Source organism: Leptodactylus fuscus, chromosome 4 (genome assembly GCF_031893055.1).
Source record: "Leptodactylus fuscus isolate aLepFus1 chromosome 4, aLepFus1.hap2, whole genome shotgun sequence".
In the NCBI taxonomy this organism is placed as follows: Eukaryota; Metazoa; Chordata; class Amphibia; order Anura; family Leptodactylidae; genus Leptodactylus; species Leptodactylus fuscus.
Window position 1 is genome coordinate 158,026,276 of NC_134268.1, and position 25,669 is coordinate 158,051,944.

General features: G+C 45.6%; 1 protein-coding gene across 1 annotated transcript in view; it reads right to left on the bottom strand.

Moving 5' to 3' along the window:
- ULK4 (unc-51 like kinase 4) overlaps positions 1 to 25,669 on the bottom strand; it is a 511,681-nt gene that overhangs the window by 38,743 nt on the left and 447,269 nt on the right. The window contains exon 36 of the mRNA XM_075271240.1: positions 20,966 to 21,054. Coding sequence (XP_075127341.1) covers positions 20,966 to 21,054 — 89 coding nt within the window. The remainder of the gene's footprint in view (positions 1 to 20,965; positions 21,055 to 25,669) is intronic.

The following is a 25,669-nucleotide window of genomic DNA, read 5'->3' on the forward strand; positions in this document are numbered from 1 at the left end:
TATAAATAACATTTATTAACTGTTCACAGGAAATGTATGATCAATGGGATCATATCACAAGAGTCTGTGTGAATAAAGCTGTAATGTGCATGCGTGACCTCCACTCTATTCACTTCTATGGGACTGTTTGTGGAAAAACTCTTTAATCCCATTTCTTGCTGTGGTATATCTTCTAACTAGCCTCTGCCCGCGACTTCGTCTGCATGTTGTTGGCGTCGATGATCTGCCTATATTCAGCAAATTGCTGCCGTCAATGGTTCGCCTGCTCTGGTGTTTCGGCAGCTGTCAAGCTGTCCTGCTGCTGAACTTATTCCTCACTCCATGCCTGTGATTGTTCCGGCATCTCAGCAGCTTACTGGGATGCCATATAATGAGAGTGTTGTTGGTGATAATGATCTACCTGCTCTGGCGTTTCAGAAGCTGTCAAGCTGACCTGCCACTGAATTCGTTCCTCGGGATGTGCCTGTGATTGTTCTGCCATATAATGAGTGTGATTTTGGCGTTGATGATCCCCTTCAGCTCTGCTTGAGGAGAGCTCTGTTGACTTCTGGCTCCCTTCATAGTTCTCATTGTTTTAGAATGTTGCAATACATTAGATTTTCATTTTACCAGAATGTTTAAAATTGGCAAATTTTCAAATTGGATTAAAGGTGTTTTCCCATCCAGTGTGTCAGCACTGCCTGCAGCAGATCAGATAATATGTAGAGATGAGCGAACAGTGTTCTATCGAACTCTTGTTCGATCGGATATTAGGCTGTTCGGCATGTTCGAATCGAATCGAACACCGCGTGGTAAAGTGCACCATTACTCGATTCCCCTCCCACCTTCCCTGGCGCCTTTTTTGCTCCAATAACAGCGCAGGGTAGGTGGGACAGGAACTACGACACGGGTGACGTTGAAAAAAGTAGGAAAAACCCATTGGCTGCCGAAAACATGTGACCTCTAATTTAAAAGAACAGCGACGCCCAGCTTCGCGTCATTCTGAGCTTGCAATTCACCGGGGACGGAGGTTTCCGTCCAGTTAGCTAGGGCTTAGATTCTGGGTAGGCAGGGACAGGCTAGGATAGGAAGGAGAAGACAACCAACAGCTCTTATAAGAGCTAAATTCCAGGGAGAAGCTTGTCAGTGTAACGTGGCACTGACAGGCTCAATCGCCGCAACCCAGCTTTCCCCGGATCCTGATTGTAATACACTGACAGTGTATTCCCGTATACCCCATATATACACCCCAAATCCCCGTTCCAACGGTGTGCCCCCCCACCTTCACCCCAGAAATAACCTGCAAGTCCCCTAGCAATAGAATTGGGGCTATATATACCCACTATTTTTGCTACTGCCATATAGTGCCATTGTCTGACTGGGAATTCAAAGAATATATTGGGGTTATAAATACCCTCATTTCTTGCTACTGGTATATAGTGCCATTGTCTGACTGGGAATTCAAAGAATATATTGGGGTTACAAATACCCTCATTTCTTGCTACTGCCATATAGTGCCAGTTTCTGACTGGTAATTCAAAGAATATATTGGGGTTACGTGCACCCACAATTTTTGCTACTGGTATATAGTGCCATTGTCTGACTGGGAATTCAAAGAATATATTGGGGTTACAAATACCCTCATTTCTTGCTACTGGTATATAGTGCCATTGTCTGACTGGGAATTCAAAGAATATATTGGGGTTACAAATACCCTCATTTCTTGCTACTGGTATATAGTGCCATTGTCTGACTGGGAATTCAAAGAATATATTGGGGTTACAAATACCCTCATTTCTTGCTACTCGTATATAGTGCCATTGTCTGACTGGGAATTCAAAGAATATATTGGGGTTACAAATACCCTCATTTCTTGCTACTGGTATATAGTGCCATTGTCTGACTGGGAATTCAAAGAATATATTGGGGTTACAAATACCCTCATTTCTTGCTACTGGTATATAGTGCCATTGTCTGACTGGGAATTCAAAGAATATATTGGGGTTACAAATACCCTCATTTCTTGCTACTGGTATATAGTGCCAGTTTCTGACTGGTAATTCAAAGAATATATTGGGGTTATAAATACCCTCATTTCTTGCTACTGGTATATAGTGCCATTGTCTGACTGGGAATTCAAAGAATATATTGGGGTTACAAATACCCTCATTTCTTGCTACTGGTATATAGTGCCAGTTTCTGACTGGTAATTCAAAGAATATATTGGGGTTATAAATACCCTCATTTCTTGCTACTGGTATATAGTGCCAGTTTCTGACTGGTAATTCAAAGAATATATTGGGGTTATAAATACCCTCATTTCTTGCTACTGGTATATAGTGCCATTGTCTGACTGGGAATTCAAAGAATATATTGGGGTTACAAATACCCTCATTTCTTGCTACTGCCATATAGTGCCAGTTTCTGACTGGTAATTCAAAGAATATATTGGGGTTACGTGCACCCACAATTTTTGCTACTGGTATATAGTGCCATTGTCTGACTGGGAATTCAAAGAATATATTGGGGTTACAAATACCCTCATTTCTTGCTACTGGTATATAGTGCCATTGTCTGACTGGGAATTCAAAGAATATATTGGGGTTACAAATACCCTCATTTCTTGCTACTGGTATATAGTGCCATTGTCTGACTGGGAATTCAAAGAATATATTGGGGTTACAAATACCCTCATTTCTTGCTACTCGTATATAGTGCCATTGTCTGACTGGGAATTCAAAGAATATATTGGGGTTACAAATACCCTCATTTCTTGCTACTGGTATATAGTGCCATTGTCTGACTGGGAATTCAAAGAATATATTGGGGTTACAAATACCCTCATTTCTTGCTACTGGTATATAGTGCCATTGTCTGACTGGGAATTCAAAGAATATATTGGGGTTACAAATACCCTCATTTCTTGCTACTGGTATATAGTGCCAGTTTCTGACTGGTAATTCAAAGAATATATTGGGGTTATAAATACCCTCATTTCTTGCTACTGGTATATAGTGCCATTGTCTGACTGGGAATTCAAAGAATATATTGGGGTTACAAATACCCTCATTTCTTGCTACTGGTATATAGTGCCAGTTTCTGACTGGTAATTCAAAGAATATATTGGGGTTATAAATACCCTCATTTCTTGCTACTGGTATATAGTGCCATTGTCTGACTGGGAATTCAAAGAATATATTGGGGTTACAAATACCCTCATTTCTTGCTACTGGTATATAGTACCATTGTCTGACTGGGAATTCAAAGAATATATTGGGGTTACAAATACCCTCATTTCTTGCTACTGGTATATAGTGCCATTGTCTGACTGGGAATTCAAAGAATATATTGGGGTTACAAATACCCTCATTTCTTGCTACTGGTATATAGTGCCATTGTCTGACTGGGAATTCAAAGAATATATTGGGGTTACAAATACCCTCATTTCTTGCTACTGGTATATAGTGCCAGTTTCTGACTGGTAATTCAAAGAATATATTGGGGTTATAAATACCCTCATTTCTTGCTACTGGTATATAGTGCCATTGTCTGACTGGGAATTCAAAGAATATATTGGGGTTACAAATACCCTCATTTCTTGCTACTGGTATATAGTGCCAGTTTCTGACTGGTAATTCAAAGAATATATTGGGGTTATAAATACCCTCATTTCTTGCTACTGGTATATAGTGCCATTGTCTGACTGGGAATTCAAAGAATATATTGGGGTTACAAATACCCTCATTTCTTGCTACTGGTATATAGTGCCATTGTCTGACTGGGAATTCAAAGAATATATTGGGGTTACAAATACCCTCATTTCTTGCTACTGGTATATAGTGCCATTGTCTGACTGGGAATTCAAAGAATATATTGGAGTTACAAATACCCTCATTTCTTGCTACTGGTACATAGTGCCATTGTCTGACTGGGAATTCAAAGAATATATTGGGGTTACAAATACCCTCATTTCTTGCTACTGGTATATAGTGCCAGTTTCTGACTGGTAATTCAAAGAATATATTGGGGTTATAAATACCCTGATTTCTTGCTACTGGTATATAGTGCCATTGTCTGACTGGGAATTCAAAGAATATATTGGGGTTACAAATACCCTCATTTCTTGCTACTGGTATATAGTTTCATTGTCTGACTGGGAATTCAAAGAATATATTGGGGTTACAAATACCCTCATTTCTTGCTACTGGTATATAGTGCCAGTTTCTAACTGGGAATTCAAAATGCGCAAGGCTCCCGGAAAGGGACGTGGACGAGGCCGTGGGCGAGGTCGGGGGAATGGTTCTGGGGAGCAAGGTAGCAGTGAAGCCACAGGGCGTCCCGTGCCTACTCCTGTGGGGCAGCAAGCATTGCGCCGCTCCACAGTGCCAGGGTTGCTTGCCACATTAACTAAATTGCAGGGTACAAACCTTAGTAGGCCCGAGAACCAGGAACAGGTCTTGCAATGGCTGTCGGATAACTCTTACAGCACATTGTCCAGCAGCCAGTCAGGCTCTGCCTCCTCTCCTCCTATTACCCAACAGTCTTGTCCTCCTTCCTCCCAAAATTCCCAAGCTTCACAGAACAATAACCCCAACTGTCCCTGCTCCCCAGAGCTGTTCTCCGCTCCTTTCATTGTCCCTCAACCTGCCCTTCCATTTCGCGATTCCACGGACCTAACAGAGGAGCATCTGTGTCCAGATGCTCAAACACTAGAGTCTCCTCCATATCCGTTCGATTTGGTGGTGGATGACCAGCAACCCACCCTCATCGATGACGATGTGACGCAGTTGCCATCAGGGCATCCAGTTGACATGCGCATTGTGCGGGAGGAGGAGATGAGACAGGAGTTGGAAGAGGAAGTGGTGGATGATGAGGACACTGACCCGACCTGGACAGGGGGGATGTCAAGCGGGGAAAGTAGTGTGGATGTTGAGGCAGGTGCAGCACCAAAAAGGGTAGCTAGAGGCAGAGGCAGAGGTCAGCAGCTTAGGCGAAGTCAGGCCACACCCGGAATCTCCCAATATGTTCCAGTTCGTACCCAGCCCCGAAAAACTCCCACCTCGAGGGCACGTTTCTCGAAGGTGTGGAGTTTTTTCAAGGAATGCGCCGAGGACAGATATAGTGTTGTCTGCACAATTTGCCTCTCGAAATTGATTAGGGGCTCTGAGAAGAGCAACCTGTCCACAACTTCAATGCGCCGTCATTTGGAATCCAAGCACTGGAATCAGTGGCAGGCAACAACGGCAGGACAAAGGCCGCCTGCCGTTCACGCCACTGCCTCTGCCACTGCCACTGCTGACTGTGCTGGCGATGCACTCCAGAGGACGAGCCAGGACACCACTTCATCTGCCTCCGCCACTTTGTTGACTTCTTCCTCATCCTCCCCTGTTCCTGTCTTATCTCCTTCTCCTGCACCATCAAAGGCACCATCAGGCGCTTCTTTACAACAACCCACCATCTCTCAGACATTGGAGCGGCGGCAGAAATACACTGCTAACCACCCACACGCGCAAGCCTTGAACGCCAACATCGCTAAACTGCTGGCCCAGGAGATGTTGGCGTTCCGGCTTGTTGAAACTCCCGCCTTCCTGGACCTGATGGCAACTGCGGCACCTCGCTATGCCGTCCCTAGCCGTCACTACTTCTCCCGGTGTGCCGTCCCTGCCTTGCACCAGCACGTGTCACTCAACATCAGGCGGGCCCTTAGTTCCGCGCTTTGCACAAAGGTCCACTTGACCACCGACGCGTGGACAAGTGCATGCGGACAGGGACGCTACATTTCACTGACGGCACACTGGGTGAATGTAGTCGAGGCTGGGACTGCTTCCCAAACTGGCCCGGTGTACCTCGTCTCCCCGCCTAACATTTCTGGCAGGGATACGAGAAGAACACCCCCCTCCTCCTCCTCCACCGCCTCCTCCTCCGCCACCGCCTCCTCCTCCGCCTCCTCCTCCGCTGTTAGATTGACCCCAGCTACGAGTTGGAAACGTTGCAGCACTGGCGTTGGTAGACGTCAGCAGGCTGTGCTGAAGCTGATCAGCTTGGGGGACAGACAGCACACTGCCTCCGAGGTGAGGGATGCCCTCCTCGATGAGACGGCAATATGGTTTGAGCCGCTGCACCTGGGCCCAGGCATGGTCGTTTGTGATAACGGCCGGAACCTGGTAGCAGCTCTGGAGCTTGCCGGACTCCAACATGTTCCATGCCTGGCCCACGTCTTCAACCTAGTGGTGCAACGTTTCCTAAAGAGCTACCCCAATGTTCCAGAGCTACTGGTGAAAGTGCGGCGCATGTGCGCCCACTTTCGCAAGTCGACAGTAGCCGCTGCTAGCTTAAAATCTCTCCAGCAACGCCTGCATGTGCCACAACACCGGCTTTTGTGCGACGTCCCCACACGCTGGAACTCAACGTTTCAGATGTTGAATAGAGTGGTTGAGCAGCAGAGACCTTTGATGGAATACCAGCTACAAAACCCTAGGGTGCCACAAAGTCAGCTGCCTCAGTTTCACATCCATGAGTGGCCATGGATGAGAGACCTTTGTGACATCCTACGGGTGTTTGAGGAGTCCACAAGGAGGGTGAGCTCTGAGGATGCGATGGTGAGCCTTACAATCCCGCTCTTGTGTGTTCTGAGAGAATCCCTGATTGACATCAGGGATAACTCAGATCACACAGAGGAGTCAGGGATAGCATCCGATCCGTCACAGCTGGAGAGTAGGTCCACACATTTGTCCGCTTCATCGCGTTTAATGGAGGAAGAGGAGGAGGAGGAGGAGGAGGGGGAGGAGGAAGAAGAGTTGTCCGATGATGTGATGGTGATACAGGAGGCTTCCGGGCAACTTCGAATCGTCCCATTGTTGCAGCGCGGATGGGTAGACATGGAGGATGAGGAGGAAATGGAGATTGAACTTTCCGGTGGGGCCAGAGGAGTCATGCCAACTAACACTGTGGCAGACATGGCTGAGTTCATGTTGGGGTGCTTTACAACCGACAAGCGTATTGTCAAAATCATGGAGGACAACCAGTACTGGATCTTTTCTATCCTTGACCCCCGGTATAAAAACAACATCTCGTCTTTTATTCCGGTAGAGGGGAGGGCCAATCGCATCAATGCTTGCCACAGGCAATTGGTGCAGAATATGATGGAGATGTTTCCAGCATGTGACGTTGGCGGCAGAGAGGGCAGTTCCTCCAGTAGGCGACCAAGTTCTCACCGGTCCACACAAACGAGGGGCACACTGTCTAAGGTCTGGGACACCTTGATGGCACCCCCTCGCCAAAGTGCCGCCACAGAGGGTCCTAGTGTCACCAGGCGTGAGAAGTATAGGCGCATGTTGCGGGAATACCTTTCCGACCACAGCCCTGTCCTCTCCGACCCCTCTGCGCCCTACATGTATTGGGTGTCGAAGTTGGACCTGTTGCTTGAACTTGCCCTATATGCCTTGGAGGTGCTGTCCTGTCCTGCCGCTAGCGTCCTATCTGAGAGGGTGTTCAGTGCAGCCGGTGGCATCATCACTGACAAGCGCACCCGTTTGTCAGCTGAGAGTGCCGACCGGCTCACTTTGATAAAAATGAACCACCACTGGATAGAGCCTTCATTTTTGTGCCCACCTGTGTAAAGCACCCCAACATGAAACTCCATGTCTGTACTCAACCTCTCCAATTCCTCCGCATCCTCATACTCATCCACCATAAGCGTTGCAGAATTCTGCTAATACTAGGCTCCCTCCACCCTGATTTCCCCCAACTCTGCTGGTTAGAGGCTCCCTCCACCCTGATTTCCACCAACTCTGCTGGTTAGAGGCTCCCTCCACCCTGATTTCCCACAACTCTGCTGGTTAGAGGCTCCCTCCACCCTGCTTTCCCACAACTCTGCTGGTTAGAGGCTCCCTCCACTCTGATTTCCACCAACTCTGCTGGTTAGAGGCTCCCTCCACCCTGATTTCCCCCAACTCTGCTGGTTAGAGGCTCCCTCCACCATGAATTGGTCCAAACTGGGCTGGTTAGAGGCTCCCTCCACCATGAATTTGCCCAAACTGGGCTGGTTAGAGGCTCCCTCCACCATGAATTGGTCCAAACTGGGGTTTTTAGAGGCTCCCTCCACCATGAATTGGCCCAAACTGGGCTGTTTAGAGGCTCCCTCCATCATGAATTGGTCCAAACTGGGTTTTTTAGAGGCTCCCTCCACCATGAATTTGCCCAAACTGGGTTTTTTAGAGGCTCCCTCCACCATGAATTGGTCCAAACTGGGCTGGTTAGAGGCTCCCTCCACCATGAATTGGTCCAAACTGGGGGTTTTAGAGGCTCCCTCCACCATGAATTTCCCAAAACTTGGCTGTTTAGAGGCTCCCTCCACCATGAATTTGCCCAAACTGGGTTTTTTAGAGGCTCCCTCCACCATGAATTGGTCCAAACTGGGCTGGTTAGAGGCTCCCTCCACCATGAATTTGCCCAAACTGGGCTGTTTAGAGGCTCCCTCCACCATGAATTGGTCCAAACTGGGGTTTTTAGAGGCTCCCTCCACCATGAATTGGTCCAAACTGGGTTTTTTAGAGGCTCCCTCCACCATGAATTGGTCCAAACTGGGCTGTTTAGAGGCTCCCTCCACCATGAATTGGTCCAAACTGGGGTTTTTAGAGGCTCCCTCCACCATGAATTTGCCCAAACTGGGCTGGTTAGAGGCTCCCTCCACCATGAATTGGTCCAAACTGGGCTGGTTAGAGGCTCCCTCCACCATGAATTGGTCCAAACTGGTTTTTTTAGAGGCTCCCTCCACCATGAATTGGTCCAAACTGGGGTTTTTAGAGGCTCCCTCCACCATGAGTTGGTCCAAACTGGGCTGGTTAGAGGCTCCCTCCACCATGAATTTGCCCAAACTGGGCTGGTTAGAGGCTCCCTCCACCATGAATTGGTCCAAACTGGGCTGGTTAGAGGCTCACTCCACCATGAATTGGTCCAAACTGTTAGGAGTATTTAGGTTCTTTAATTTCTATTTTTCTTACCTGGGGAGTTTTTGGCTGCGCAGTGTCTGGGGTGGCATCCTGGCGCTGCGGGATTGTCCTGTCGTGAGTATTGGTGCACACCTTCTGACTTGCATGCGCGCACTGCTGGTAGGCAGCTTTATCTCCTGGTTGATTAGTCTGTCCTCCCATTTGCACCTGGGAGGAGTGGTCTCTACTCTGTATTTAAACCCATGCCTCCCATGGTTCTGTGCTGAGTGTCGCTTTTACAGAGCTAGGCCTTAGCAGGAGGAGTAGGTGGTTATCTGGGATAGAGGAAGTTCCGTGGTTGATTTTTGGGAGGTTTGGGTGAACGAGTTAGTTTGTGTGTTTTCCCTTCTGTGTTCACCAATCCTCCCTCTGTGTATAATTGACTGTGTGAGTGAATTGCCTTATCCTTTGATTTCTACTCATTTTCCCTGTGTTTGCTTCCTAGTGTAAGGTTCCTTCCCATATTGGTTTGGGGGAATCCTTTCCCACATTTTTCCTGTGTGCTGCTTGTGTTGTTAGTCAGCGCACACCCTTGTCAGTCCCTGTCAGTAGCAGCTTCACTTGTTCGTTAGGGGTGACCCCCTTTAGTCTCCAGTCCCTAGAGGTCTTATAGGGCATTCCTTCTCCCACTTACCTCTAGGCCTACGGAATCAGTGAGAGAGGAGCTGTCGGGGTCAGGCTTAGCCTGAGTACAGCCGACCCACACCCGTGAGGCAGGGACCGGGATAGCTAGTGGGAGTAGTGCAGGGCGAGATTCCCTACTGCTATCCCTTAGCCCCGTTGCAGCTACCTGGACTGACATAACAGTACACTCAGCCGGTAAAAAAAAAAAAAAAAAAAAAAAAAAAAAAGGTTCGTTTGCATTATGACGGACCTGAAACAGTTGTACCAGGCGGTGCAGCAGATTTCCACTGAGATGGAGGGGATCAAGCTACGAATGGATGCCATCCAAGCTTCTGGCGTATCTCAAGTACAGCAGTTGGCTCAACACACAGCCTCTCAGGTGGAGGGCATACAGAGGCAGGTGAGTAGCGCCCCTGTGGGTCGGCCTCTGGAGCCAAAAGTCAGCTTACCTGAACCCTTCCGAGGTAAGAGGTCAGATTTTTTCCGATTTCAAAAGGACTGTCTTTTGTATTTCCGGCTACGGCCGTTTTCCTCCGGTTCTGAGGTACAGAGAGTTGGGATTATTATTACTTTATTGAGAGATGATCCCCTCATCTGGGCACATTCGTTACCAGCCGACTCAGCTTGCTTACTAACTGTAGAGGCGTTTTTCTCCACAATGGGGTTACTGTATGACGACCCAGACAGGGTACGCACGGCTGAGTATAACCTACGACGTGTGGTGCAAGGGGATCACGCTATAGAGAAATATTGCACAGAGTTTCGTAGGTGGGCAGCAGAAGTACATTGGAATGACCCCGCTCTACTTAGTCAGTTTGAGACAGGGCTCTCGGACCAGGTTAAAGACCATCTAGTTTCTCACCCTGTTCCGGGAGATCTAGATGAGGCCATGCAGCTGGCAATTAGAGTTGGACGGCGCCTCCGGGAGCGTGGAGACAAGAGTCCTGGGGGGCTTAGCCCTCCTCAATTCTCTGTTTTTAGAGAGGACCCGGGGGACCAACCCATGCAGATTGGGGCCACTGTGCGAAGTGCAAGACCCAAGAGTGAAGGGTCCCGCACAGTACGCTGTTTTGTGTGTGGAGGGATGGGACATGTAGCAAGGGTATGCCCCTCCAGAGAATGGTTCGCCAAGGAGAGTAATAACCCCAGGTCTATTGAGGGTAAAGGGAGAAAACCCACTAAGGAGGGAGGTGTGCATATTTCCTGTACTCAGACTGCCGGGTTGACCCTTGAAGGATGGGTAAATGGGCAGAAGTGCCGGATTTTGGTTGATTGTGGTTCGGCAGTCAACCTTATTGACTCAGAGTTTTGTGAGCAATTAAGGGTGAGTCCTTTGGTCTTGGAGCCTCAGATACCGGTGTGGGCTATTGATAAGACCCCTCTACAGCAAGCTGTCATCTCCAAACAGGTGGAGGGTTTGGAGTTTATTGTGGGTGGCCACAGGGAAGAGATTGACTTGTTCTTGTTGTCTAAGTTACCAGCACAAGTAGTTTTGGGGTGGCCCTGGCTGAAGCAGCATAACCCTATTATCAACTGGGAGACCGAGTCAGTAGTTTCTTGGGGGCAGGGGTGTAATGGTCGATGTCTGCCCATATCCGTTATGTCTTTGTCTATAGACAATTTGCCTCAAGAAATATGTGAGTTCAGGGAGGTCTTTGAGGAAAGGGCAGCCAAGACATTACCACCACATCGCACCTATGATTGCTCGATTAAATTTATACCTAATGCAGTGTTACCCAAGACAAGGTTGTACAATCTCACTATTCCGGAGAGGGAGACGCTCAAAGAGTATATTGAGGGGAGTCTAGAGGTGGGGCATATTCGCCCATCTAAGTCCCCAGTAGCAGTGGGGTTTTTCTTTGTAAAGAAGAAAGATGGAGGGTTGCGCCCTTGTTTGGATTTTAGGGAGATTAACAAAATCACGGTGCGGAATCCCTATCCCATTCCGTTGATCTCGGATCTATTCAGCCAGATTACGGGAGCCCGCTGGTTTAGTAAAATAGATTTACGTGGGGCGTATAACTTGCTGAGAATCAAGAAGGGGGATGAGTGGAAAACAGCGTTTAACACACCCCTAGGTCACTTTGAGAATCTTGTGATGCCTTTCGGTCTAACCAATGCGCCTGCGTTTTTTCAGAATTTTATTAATGATGTACTAAGTGCCGTCATAGGGAGGGGGGTTGTGGTCTATCTGGACGATATACTCATTTACACCCCGGATTTGGAGACTCATTGGGAGAGAGTGAGAGAGGTTTTAGATCTCCTGAGGGTTAACCAATTAAGTGCTAAGCTGGAGAAATGTGTGTTCGCGGTCAATAAATTATGTTTCCTTGGCTATATCCTATCGGACAAGGGGTTCGAGATGGACCCTGAGAAGGTCAGGGCAGTCTTGGAGTGGCCGCGACCCGAGAACCTAAAGGCGGTCCAACGGTTCTTGGGGTTCTCCAACTATTATCGCCAGTTTATCAAGGGATTTTCTGAGGTTGTGAAACCTATCTCGGACTTGACTAAGAAGGGGGCTGACTGTGCTAAGTGGTCGCCAGAGGCACTAGCTGCGTTTGAAGAACTGAAGAAGCGATTCTCGTCCGCTCCCATTTTGAGACAGCCGGATGAGAGGTTGGCCTTCCGAGTGGAGGTGGATGCCTCCTCGGTGGGGGTGGGAGCAGTACTTTCTCAGGAGTTCGAGGAGGGTTCGCATCCCTGTGCCTTCTTTTCTAAGAAATTCTCTGCCTCTGAATGGAATTATGACATCGGAGATAGGGAACTACTAGCAATAAAACTAGCGTTCGAACATTGGCGTCATTTCCTGGAGGGGGCCAGAAGGCCAGTCCAGGTATTTACTGACCACAAGAATTTGATTTATCTTGGGTCGGCGAAGAGATTAAATGCACGGCAGGCCAGATGGGCTCTATTTTTTGCGCGGTTCCATTTTAACGTGACTTATGTGCCGGGTTCAAAGAATGTTAAGGCTGATGCTTTATCCCGGTATATGTCGACTGAGGAGGAACGAGAGACGCCTGCCACTATCCTTGGGGATGGAGTGGTGGTAGCAGTATTGGGCGCGAAATTGGAGAAGGCCTTGATCGAAGCACGCTGCACCTTCCAAGATACCTAGAAACAAGCTTTTTGTCCCAACTACTCTCCGACAAAGTCTCCTGAGGGAGTGTCACGAGTCGGTTCTTGCTGGTCACCCGGGGGTTTCAGAGACCATGAGATTGGTGTCTAGGAATTTTTGGTGGCCAGGGTGGAGTAAGGAGGTCTTGCAGTTTGTTCAAAATTGTTCGGTCTGTGCAAGAGCCAAGGCGTCGCATACCCGTCCCCACGGTCTTCTACATCCATTGGAACCTCCTAAGGCACCTTGGACTCATCTGTCTATGGATTTCATCACGGGCCTTCCGGTGTCTAAGGGTTTCACGGTCATTTGGGTAGTCGTTGACCGCTTCACGAAAATGTGCCATTTGATCCCGTTTTCCAGGCTGCCATGTGCCAAGACACTATCAGAAGCGTTTATTAAAGAAATTGTAAGGTTGCATGGTCTTCCTGAGGAGATCGTTTCGGACAGGGGACCGCAATTTGTGGCTAAATTCTGGCGGGCTTTTTGCAGCAGGTTGGGAGTTACACTGTCGTTTTCCTCCGGGTTTCACCCAGAGTCTAACGGACAAACAGAGAGGAAGAATCAGGATGTGGAACAGTTTTTGAGGTGTTTTGTTCGAGAGAACCAGAATAATTGGGCTGCCTTTCTCCCCCTGGCAGAATTTTCCCTAAACAACCATGATTCCAATGCCACAGGTACCACACCTTTTTTTTGCTCCGGTGGTAGACATCCTGTTTTCGGAGTATTTTCTTCCATTTCTTCCCCAGTTCCGGAGGAGGAGCTATTTTCTAAAAAGCTGCAAGGTGTATGGTCCCGTATCCGAGAGAATCTGGTGCGGGCGTCGCACCAGGCTAAGGTCCAGGCGGATCGGAAGAGAGGAGAGTTGCAGTTCTTCCCTGGTGAGATGGTTTGGTTGTCCACCAAGAATATCAGGTTGAAGGTTCCTAGCAAGAAGCTGGGTCCCAGATTTGTGGGTCCTTTTAAGATCATCAAGATGGTAAATGAAGTGGCGGCGCAGCTGCAACTACCTAAAAGGTGGAAGATAAACCGGGTCTTCCATGTCTCCTTGTTAAAGAAGGCCAAGAAGGGAACGTCTCCAGTTAAGGTTCCACCAGTTTCTGAGTCCGGGGAGTATGAGATATCCCGAGTTCTGGATAGCAAATATGTTCGGGGGAAGCTATGGTATCTGGTGGCATGGAAGGGATACGGTCCTGAGGATAATTCTTGGGTCCTGGAGTCGGATGTGTCAGCTCCCAGACTCGTGGAGAAATTCCACAAGGAGTTACCGAAGAAGGATGCTCCTAGAGAATCCGGAGTCTTCTCCTTGAGGGGAGGATCCTGTTAGGAGTATTTAGGTTCTTTAATTTCTATTTTTCTTACCTGGGGAGTTTTTGGCTGCGCAGTGTCTGGGGTGGCATCCTGGCGCTGCGGGATTGTCCTGTCGTGAGTATTGGTGCACACCTTCTGACTTGCATGTGCGCACTGCTGGTAGGCAGCTTTATCTCCTGGTTGATTAGTCTGTCCTCCCATTTGCACCTGGGAGGAGTGGTCTCTACTCTGTATTTAAACCCATGCCTCCCATGGTTCTGTGCTGAGTGTCGCTTTTACAGAGCTAGGCCTTAGCAGGAGGAGTAGGTGGTGTTCTGGGATAGAGGAAGTTCCGTGGTTGATTTTTGGGAGGTTTGGGTGAACGAGTTAGTTTGTGTGTTTTCCCTTCTGTGTTCACCAATCCTCCCTCTGTGTATAATTGACTGTGTGAGTGAATTGCCTTATCCTTTGATTTCTACTCAGTTTCCCTGTGTTTGTTTCCTAGTGTAAGGTTCCTTCCCATATTGGTTTGGGGGAATCCTTTCCCACATTTTTCCTGTGTGCTGCTTGTGTTGTTAGTCAGCGCACACCCTTGTCAGTCCCTGTCAGTAGCAGCTTCACTTGTTCGTTAGGGGTGACCCCCTTTAGTCTCCAGTCCCTAGAGGTCTTATAGGGCATTCCTTCTCCCACTTCCCTCTAGGCCTACGGAATCAGTGAGAGAGGAGCTGTCGGGGTCAGGCTTAGCCTGAGTACAGCCGACCCACACCCGTGAGGCAGGGACTGGGATAGCTAGTGGGAGTAGTGCAGGGCGAGATTCCCTACTGCTATCCCTTAGCCCCGTTGCAGCTACCTGGACTGACACAACACAAACTGGGTTTTTTAGAGGCTCCCTCCACCATGAATTGGTCCAAACTGGGCTGGTTAGAGGCTCCCTCCACCATGAACTTCCCATAGCTTGGCTGTTTAGAGGCTCCCTCCACCATGAATTGGTCCAAACTGGGGTTTTTAGAGGCTCCCTCCACCATGAATTTCCCAAAACTTGGCTGTTTAGAGGCTCCCTCCACCATGAATTTGCCCAAACTGGGCTGGTTAGAGGCTCCCTCCACCATGAATTGGTCCAAACTGGGCTGGTTAGAGGCTCCCTCCACCATGAATTTGCCCAAACTGGGCTGTTTAGAGGCTCCCTCCATCATGAATTGGTCCAAACTGGGTTTTTTAGAGGCTCCCTCCACCATGAATTTGCCCAAACTGGGTTTTTTAGAGGCTCCCTCCACCATGAATTGGTCCAAACTGGGCTGTTTAGAGGCTCCCTCCACCATGAATTGGTCCAAACTGGGGTTTTTAGAGGCTCCCTCCACCATGAATTGGTCCAAACTGGGTTTTTTAGAGGCTCCCTCCACCATGAATTGGTCCAAACTGGGCTGTTTAGAGGCTCCCTCCACCATGAATTGGTCCAAACTGGGGTTTTTAGAGGCTCCCTCCACCATGAATTTGCCCAAACTGGGCTGGTTAGAGGCTCCCTCCACCATGAATTGGTCCAAACTGGGCTGGTTAGAGGCTCCCTCCACCATGAATTGGTCCAAACAGGGTTTTTTAGAGGCTCCCTCCACCATGAATTGGTCCAAACTGGGGTTTTTAGAGGCTCCCTCCACCATGAATTGGTCCAAACTGGGCTGGTTAGAGGCTCCCTCCACCATGAATTTGCCCAAACTGGGCTGGTTAGAGGCTCCCTCCACCATGAATTGGTCCAAACTGGGCTGGTTAGAGGCTCCCTCCACCATGAATTTGCCCAAACTGGGCTGTTTAGAGGCTCCCTCCACCATGAATTGGTCCAAACTGGGCTGTTTAGAGGCTCCCTCCACCATGAATTGGTCCAAACTGGGGTTTTTAGAGGCTCCCTCCACCATGAATTGGTCCAAACTGGGCTGTTTAGAGGCTCCCTCCACCATGAATTTGCCCAAACTCTGCTGGTTAGAGGCTCAATCCACCCTGATTTTCAAAACAAATGTTGGTGCCAACCTCAACTTACTACAAGGCCCAAATTCACTGCTGGTGACAAGCTCTCCTCACTGCAAGTGCCAAATACACATGTTTCAAGGTGTTTTCCTACTGTCAGAGAGGTGGTATTGAGTGTGTAAAGTGTGTAGTTGTTCGGCTGTGATGTTGGGGTAATAGAGGGTCTTTGGTGTGTTAGATGCCCCCAGACATGCTTCCCCTGCTGTCCCAGTGTCATTCCAGAGGTGTTGGCATCATTTCCTGGGGTGTCATAGTGGACTTGGTGACCCTCCAGACACGGATTTGGGTTTCCCCCTTAACGAGTATCTGTTCCCCATAGACTATAATGGGGTTCGAAACCCGTTCGAACACACGAACATTGAGCGGCTGTTCGAATCGAATTTCGAACCTCGAACATTTTAGTGTTCGCTCATCTCTAATAATATGCAAATGCATGTACACAATGGACTGAAGGTTATCTGTATGTTTACATAAAGAGATAGCAGACCTGGCTTAATCAGCAATCTCCAATTAACTATTGTAAGCCAATGGTCGGCCAGGTAATGGAGGGAGTGTTTATCTCACCCAGACTACTAAAGTGGGTGAGATGAGAAAACTCCAGAAAGAATGTTTCTCAGCAGATAATTCTGTCTGGTCTGCTGAGTGTTATTTCAAAGTTCCGGTTACTGGGCTGGATTTTTAGGATGGCAGGTAGGTTGGTAGTGGGACCTGTTATTCCACCCCCCTCCAGTCCACACTTTGGGGATGTTCTGGCAGCAACTCAGTTGTTGAGAGTCTCCTCGTCAAGGAGGCTTAAGAAGACAGCTCCAGCAGCAGACTTTGGCAGAGCTGGGCTGGAGAGCCAAAGAAAGAGGTCCTATTTTTGGAGCTGTGTCCTGAATGATTCTACTGGCTTTTTGATTTCTGTTATCCTAGGTGAGGTAACCTATTCTTATGTTTAGTTAGAGCCTAGCCGGGCAGGTATTTATTTTTGTATTGTTTCCTTTTGTTGCTGCACTACTTTTTTGAGTGAAAATAAACTCTACCTTTGTTTTGGACTAAAAGAAACTGGACTTGTGTGTCTATGCCACCGCAACTTAGTAAATAAATTCCCAATGTTCCTGTATAACGTGCCTTATATATAATATATTAACTCATAGGACAGGAAGATACCTGTCCCAATAGGACGTGTATTTCTAATTAAAAACAATTTTATTAGTTACCATTTAAAAACTGTTGACCTAACCTAAATATAAAGTGAAACAAAAACAAAAATCCCTAAACCACGTGCAGTAATATCACGGCTGCCAATTCAATTCCTGAGGGTGCCGATAACACTCTAATGCAGTCAAACTAGGTATCATCAAAATGATGGTCCGGGACCCGAAGGGTTAATTAATGCCCACGTTATGGATACTAGCAGCTGTTTGTAACCATTCCTATACTGTTCGTCCTAATCCATTATAATTTCCCCGGCCAAACCCACCACAGATACCACTTAAATTTCCCCTCACATGGATTCTACCAGTACACTAACTAACGCGTTTCAATGTTCCCTCAACACGGAAACATATCATCAGAGGCAGAATAAACGATCGGATCTAGCCAGCTCTTGTTTACTATGCTCCGTGAATCAGGAGCTCAGTCTATCAGCCTAGCAGTGTTCAATGTTCTAGGTAATCTTATCAAGGAGTAACAAACACGCAAACTTTCACATTTATTATATTAGTAGGATAATATTAGTAGGATGTTTTATTTTTAGAGTGCTGTCCCGCCGTCCCAGGGAGTCAGTCCAGGTTGTCCAGTTATGTTATGAGTCTAACTCAGAAGACAATAGTGAAGCAGGGAGTTGACCACTCCCTGCTTCACCATTCAGCCCCTTGTCTCCGATCCTGGTGTCCTTGGTGCAGATGGTGTGATGTAGTGACGTCACTTACATTGCACCTATTGCTCCTGAAGATGCCGGCAGCAAAAACTGAAGGGAAAAGTGAAAGATGAGTTTTAGCTTTGTTTTTGTTGTTTCTGGTTTCTTGTTTTTTTTTTATATATACTATGGGGGTAAATGGAGGGAGACCGGAAACTGTGAGGTCACCCAGGTGAGGGACATTATACTGTGGGGGCACACAAAAGGTGGACATTATACCCTGGGGCAGCCTGGATGGGGATATTATACTGTGAGCACATCAGGAGAGTAACATTATACTGTGAGGGAAATTGGAGACGAACGTTGGGCCACTAAGGGGCATTATATTGTATGAGGCATCATCTTATGTGATGGCCACTACTACTATATGAGGGACACTGAGAGGGCATTACAATTTATGCGAGTAAGGTTTTTCTAAGTGGTAGTGATGGGGAGCTATTTATGCATTGGGCCCACCAATGTATTACAATGGACCACAGTTGAAAGGAATTCATGCTGGGGACTATGAAAGAGAGAGGAACCATGCTGAGGACCACAATTTAAAGGGATACCATGCTAGGGAACCAAGATTTAGAAAGATGTGTAAGTGTAATACCTTGAAGCATAAAATACATGTTGTTTTTGCTCTTTCACCATTATTTGGGAGCTGTACATGCTTTCTGATGCCATTTGACACTTTAACCTGCATTCTGTATACTTTTTCTATGTGATGACCACTCCTACAAAAGACCATTTTGTTGTGCACATTTGAGTGATTGGTTCAAAGAGATATCAGTGCATACTCCCTCCTGAGCACTCAGTTTCCATTCTCCAGATACACAGTGCCCCATTAGTAGTTTCACCTCCCTCTTTCTCTATGACATAGAAGCCACATGTACCACACACAGACAATTACTTCTGTACTGTGCTGGTTCGAGGCACACAAAATGGCATTGTGTGCTGCTTGTAGTCCTGAGCCACCGGTTGTGCACCCCTGATCTAACATTGTTGCAAAGGAATGAAATAGTTAAAAACAGTGATACATACTATTTAGGCAGCAGACTAATGGTAGAAGAAAACATTGCTGGTGTGTGCGTGTCATTATACAATAATTTGTGTAATTTACTTTGCAGGTGGAGGAGGGGACAACACTGAGTTTTGCCTCTAATTAAAATAATACTATATTATTATATCCGAATATTTGAAGGGTTATAAACACAAAGGTATAACTACACAGAGCGAATACATGTTCTTAGCACAGCACTTTGGTAATATATGTTTTGACTGTCGAACTTGCTGACAAATAGAAATAAATAAAGCTGACACTGTTGTTGTAAATGATACCTTAAGTTACCTTATCTGTATCACACTGGATACATTATTTGCAATACAGATACATGTATCTGCGGGCTAGCAGTGAACAAAAGGCCACTATGTGAGGCAAAGCAAAGCAAAAATAAATAAGTTGTGTAATTCTGCAGCCTCCCACACCATAGTAAGGATCAAAGCAAAGCGGCAAGGTGGGGGAAGGGGTGAACTGAGATATACAGGCAAAGGGTGGATAGAGGAGGGGGGAGGCAACCTGAGAAGCTTGTAGTGTGGATTGGAGGGTGATACACAAATCAAGAGAGAAGACAAAGGATTATTTGAACTTGTAATAAGAGTTGTGAGGACTTATGGCTGTTATACCATATGCCAGGCACAGGCCACACAGAATGGATTATACTAGGATCTGAACATAGGACTGCATATTTATCTATGCACACTGCAGGGTTAGGCCGGCCTCAAACAGGGTGCTTGTGTTCCAGTTTTGCAGCTGCTGTATTTGCAGAACTGGGCAGTTGTGAAATGTTATGTGAATGGAAATTCTATAAATTCCTGTTTGCCATTTTCTCTTAATGAAAATACGAGTTATCCACTGTGCTTTTTTTACTGGTACAGTTCTGAGCCGTGTCACTATCAAAATGCCAGCATACCCGGCAGATATGACCAGAATGGAAAGATCCCATACATTTATGATAACTAGCCTGAGGATAAGTCATAAATTGAAAAGCCCCAAAAAACCCATTTAATACTAAGGCCCCACGTTGAAGATACACAGTGTTTTTGTGTTGCAGATTTTACAGTGTTTTTGAGCCAAAGTCAGGAATGGATTGAGCAGAGGAGAAAAGTATAAGAGATTCCTTTATATTTCCCAATCCTTTTCTAGACACTCCTGACTTAGCCTTAGAATAAAGCCTCACGTTCCAGAAACGCAGTGTAATTCCTGCTACGGAAAAAAACATGCTGTGTTTTATAGTACCTGCAAAGTGAATGAGATTCTGGCTAATCCCATCGGCACATTGTAGAAAAAAAAAAATGCTGTGGAAAAGCTTTGAAAATTGCAACATGTCCATTATAGCTGCAGAAATGCTCACGTTTCCCTATAGGTTTAATAGGGGAAGAAAGTCCACAGAGAAAGAGAAAAACTCAGCAAAAACACTGCAGAAAAAAAAGCGGTGCGTTTTAGCTTTTTTTTTCCCCGCAATGTTTTGCTGTGTGGTGCCTTAACCTAACACCCAGTTGGCGTAGGCTGAAAGCTGCCAGAGACCCAGTGATAGTAGCAGGTATGGCAGCAAAACAACCTGGGAGATTTTGTCATGGCACTTTATAGGGGAAAGCACTGCTGAATTTTCCTGATGGACATTCACCAGCGTGTTCGCAGTGTGTGACCCTCGCCTTAGCTCTTGAAATATTATTTTTAAACAAGGTTGTAAAACAATTTAGGTCATAAAACCCATCTATAATACAAAAAATCTAGAGACAGTTGAACAAATGTGCGAGGACAAGTTATGGTCTTGTATTTACCGGGGTTATTTCGATGCTATCCAGCAAGTCTCTCCTAGATATCAATCACAGATGAACCGTAATAATGTCCTTTCAATCGTGAAAAAAATTTCTAAACAAAATTCCTAAATATTATCTGTGAAGTCTAAAACTGCAACAATGAAACCAATTACAAATCTACTTAGGATGTAAAATAAAGCAGTTTCTTTAGGGCGTGTAAATTCCTGTTTGCCTCGGGGAACTCACCTGGAATCCTGAGTGAGTCTCTCAAGTGTGTGGATAAGAAGATCTCCATCATTCTTCATACTGTCTAAATGCTTCTCATTTGATGTTATCTAGGATGGAAGGAAACCAATGTCAATAAACAAGACTTTGTGGGAATTGTCACAGTATGCGCAGTATCAGGTATGACTATTTGATAGGGGTGAAGCCGGGTTATACTGTAGTTGTCCACAGTGAAAGATTTATATTTATAGGAAGAGATTTAGGGAGCAAAGTGTGCCAGAATTCTCTGAATAAGTCGGAATTTGCACAATAAACTGCTTTGTGCCACATTTATCAAGTATTTTAGACACATACACCTTGTATACTTGCACCTTATACAGAATAGGGCTGTATCTTCATAGGAAAGGGACATGTCTTAGTGACCCAAGTTATAACACCATGCACTAAAGTTTAGGTGTATGTTACTGGTGTAAACTGAGCTGACTAGCAGGTGGTGTAACATTAGAATAGACAGATGTATCATCCCGCATCAGTCACTGATAAACCTGCCACATTGTGGGACTGTCTAGTGTAACTCTGCACTCTCTAACTTTTAGAAAATCATTCTGTCCCAATGTCTTTTTTATGCAATAGGTTTCTTGACATATATTTGTAATAATTATTTTGCCAAAAAATCTACTAAGTGTCAGCATAACCTCTGATCTCCTAGTATTTCTCAGGAACTGTACTGCCTTTTTTGTGTGACCCATGGCAGGAAGGTCATTCAAAACGCACAAGCTGGGGAGTAACATAAAACTCCTGGGCTCCAATGCAAAATATCCAACTATAATAAGCCAATTATTAATGCTGTTGTCTTATTATGTGGCAGAGGGGCTTTTGGTGTCCCATAGACACAGGACCCAGCAGTTACTATTACCTCTGGTATGGGGCAGAGGTCATTAATAAGTGTTTTTTTGTGTGTTTTTTATACACTGTTTGTTTTTTCCTACTTTCCACTATGTTTGTTTATTTTTTAAAAATGACGCATTAAAAGCTAAATTTTAAAGAACCTCAAGAAGGGTGCGGACCAAACTTCATTCATTTCCTTTATTGATCTTACTTCGCCTCCCGGGTCCGGAAGGAATTGTGGTCGGGCACCCCATAGGAATCTACATATTAACGGTGAGCATTAAGTTCCATTTTTCTATATTAGCAGTCATTAATAAGTGACTATAGTAAAGCCAGCCCTCATAGTACACATAATTAATAACCGACTATAGTAAAGCCAATTACTATTAATTACAGTAACTGATTAATTAATTACCTGTGAGATTGGGAGAGGAGGGGCAGAGCGACCCAGGGGTTGGAACGCCGATTCCGATGATGATCAGGGGGATATGACATGGTCAGAACTCCCAGGTCTATTATCAGCATCCCGGACTAGGTAAGTCAGTTACTCCCTGGACAACCCTTTTAATTGTGTGATGTATGTCCAACCTTTTGGACCTGTATCTATGTCACCCCTGCCTCATGACAATAGAGACATGGCTCACTCCATTCACTTTCAGGTAAGATCTGGGAATAGCCAAACAGGGGAACACTTTTGTTGTCTTCAAATGTCAGAACTGAGGGTTTGTTCACCTACTGCCATACATGCTAAATTTATCTTAAGGGATACATTACTAAAAGCAAAAAAGTGTGCAAAAAACACAAGAAATGGAAATAAGCTCACTACTAGCTCATAAATAATGATGAACGTAGCCTAATATATATTATGTCAGTCTGGCCCTGACACCGGAGGTTGTGCCCAGCCTTTATACAGTAATTACACATAAACACAAACTTACAGGACACGTTCCCCTTGTATTATCTATAGGACATCACGTAGTGCTACTGAAATATAGTAACAAACATTCATACTGATAAGATTATCACTAAGCATATTTTGCTGACTAGATTGACATGACTTGAATAAGACCTGTTTGGTGGCCACTGACAGAGAAGTGGGACATGTGGTCATTGGGGCTAAGATGTGAAAGCTGTTACTTTCTTTTGCAGCATAGCAGCAGCACAACCCCCCAGTGTCCTAGAAAGGTGCTATGGATTACACTGCAGGTGGAGAGGTCGGCAGATTTCCAATATATATAGGTTATAAATACAGAACTAGCCAAGTGATGCTTATTTTATATCTTCAACGCATTTTTGGGGGAAAGCCCTTTAAATGTCTATGATCAAAACAAAAATCATCCCCATAGAGAAACATCAGTAAACTGCAAGTATTCAGCACTAATAGAAATCCATTTATGATATATCTGTGACCATAAGAATGGCCCTTCTAGAGTTTCTAACAATAAGGCTGGGTTCACATCTGTGTTCCATAATAGTCAATGGAGTCTGCTGGTCTCTATGTATAAGCACTGTTCTAGTGATATTGCTTTCCATCATACTCAAAAATGGAGAACCAAGTGCTAGTGTGATCTTAGCGTCAGGCATACGGCAGTATTACAGATAGGCAAATTGCTTATGCTACAAATATACAGTCCTTTATAAAGGGCATACTGACCCCTGCTTCTGCAAATGTGAAAACAAGCTTCTTCCTTACCTGCTATCAATAGAAACTACTTCACTGTTATCTTAAGTCACTGTCACCTAGTTTTATCAAGATGTTTTACAGCTGAAAAATAGTGTCACTCATCATAAAAGTATTTCTGGTAACTTGGGGGGAATGACAGTGTTAAAGGATATATGCACTTTAGCAAACTGAGATATCTAACATCTAAAAGTGAAACTTTACAAACAGTCTGAATTATAAAAATGCAACATTTTTGTGTATGCAGCTTCTATACAGACCTATGCTACTCTATTAGGGTATGTTCACACTACCGTTATTATTGCCCGTTGCTCTCATCTGTTTTAGGATGAGAGCAATGGACATTTACAGCCAAGGATGGATTAAGGGTACCATGGGCCCCGGGCTGTTCAGAAAACATTGCACCGTCCTCCCCCACACTGATGCCCAAGATCCTTGTGAAAGAATAATGTCCCACAGTGTCCCCTCCACCCTGTAAAATATCCCATAGCAGCCCCTTCTTATTGGAAAATGTCCCATAGTGGCCCCTTCACATTGGAAAATGTCCCATAGTGGCCCCTCCACACAGTATAATATCCCAATACAAGCTTCTTCGTGGGTATATGTTTGCAGTATTGGTTGTTTGTTATACATTGTGTATTATTTACTGTATTTTTGTATTTACTGTAATTTTTTTGTGACTAAACACTAAATTGCACCAATTTTCGCCAAAATCTTTAGTAACTTAACACTATAATTATTAATAGCAATGTAAGAACTTTTGCTGTTGCCAATTTACTGTTGAATTTTTCAGAACTAAGCACTGAATTGCAGAATTATTATTCATGGCAGTTTAATAACAGTTCTAATGCAAAATACCAATTTCATGCTGAATTTTTGTACCTAAACACCGAAATGTAGTATAATTATTAACAGTGTGCTATTAATTGTTGCTTTGGCACAATACGCCAATCTGGGGTGAGACTAAATTGCACAGAGTAAATATGAGAATTGTCTGATGTAGTAATAGCACTTAAAGAGGACCTTTCACCATATCTGGGCACATGCAGTGTTATATACTGCCGGAAAGCTGACAGTGCGCTGAATTCAGTGCACTGTCGGCTTTCCCGATCTGTGCCCGGTGTGAAGAGCTTACGGTCCGGTACCGTAGCTCTTCTATGGTCAGAAGAGCGTTTCTGACCATTAGCCAGAGACGTCCTTCTGCCTCGCGGCGCCTATCGCGCTGTACTGTGGAGCGGGGAGGAACGCCCCCTCCCCTCCTGATAATACTCGTCTATGGACGAGCACTACGAGCAGAGGGAGGGGGCGTTCCTCCCCGCTCCACAGCACAGCGTGATAGGCGCCGCGAGGCAGAAGGACGTCTCTGGCAAATGGTCAGAAACTTCCTTCTGACCATAGAAGAGCTACGGTACCGGCACCGTAAGCTCTTCACACCGGGCACAGATCGGGAAAGCCGACAGTGCGCTGAATTCAGCGCACTGTCAGCTTTCCGGCAGTATATAACACTGCCTGTGCCCGGATATGGTGAAAGGTCCTCTTTAAAGGGTAACTCACATTTCATGAATTTAAAAAAAATATTTTTTTGCTATTGTGTCGGGTGGAAAGGGGGTGTGGTGAACATTTTTGTAACTTTATTAACCTATCAAACAGGCTGTAAAGTTCCCATTAGCAACGCTCTAACTAAGCATTGCCAGGGAGACTCTGCCCATACACATGTACTCAATATAGCATGTAAAGCTGAAACATTTACCAAAGGATACATGATGTATATTAACTAGTGATATCTCTAATTCTTTTATAGCTGGTACTTACATTTTTCTAAGTGGTATATAACTGAAGATACAGCATTTGAAGTGACCATCCCTTCCTTTTAGTAATTGCTTCAGCTCTGCAAATTTACGATAGAACTGTGTTCGGACTTTCCCCAGTAACAGCTCAGTTAGAGGATTGCTAAGGAGAATGTTACAGCCTATTTTATAATAAAAAGGAATTTGGATACAGTAATAAAGTATATTATAAAATGGTCACCAAAGACCCCCGACACAATAGTAGAAACAAATCATGAATGTTTAAGATTTGGATAAATTTAGCTAAAATCCAGTTCAATACAAATTAATTTGCTCATTTCCATGAAGTCTCCATGATTATGTGTGCAG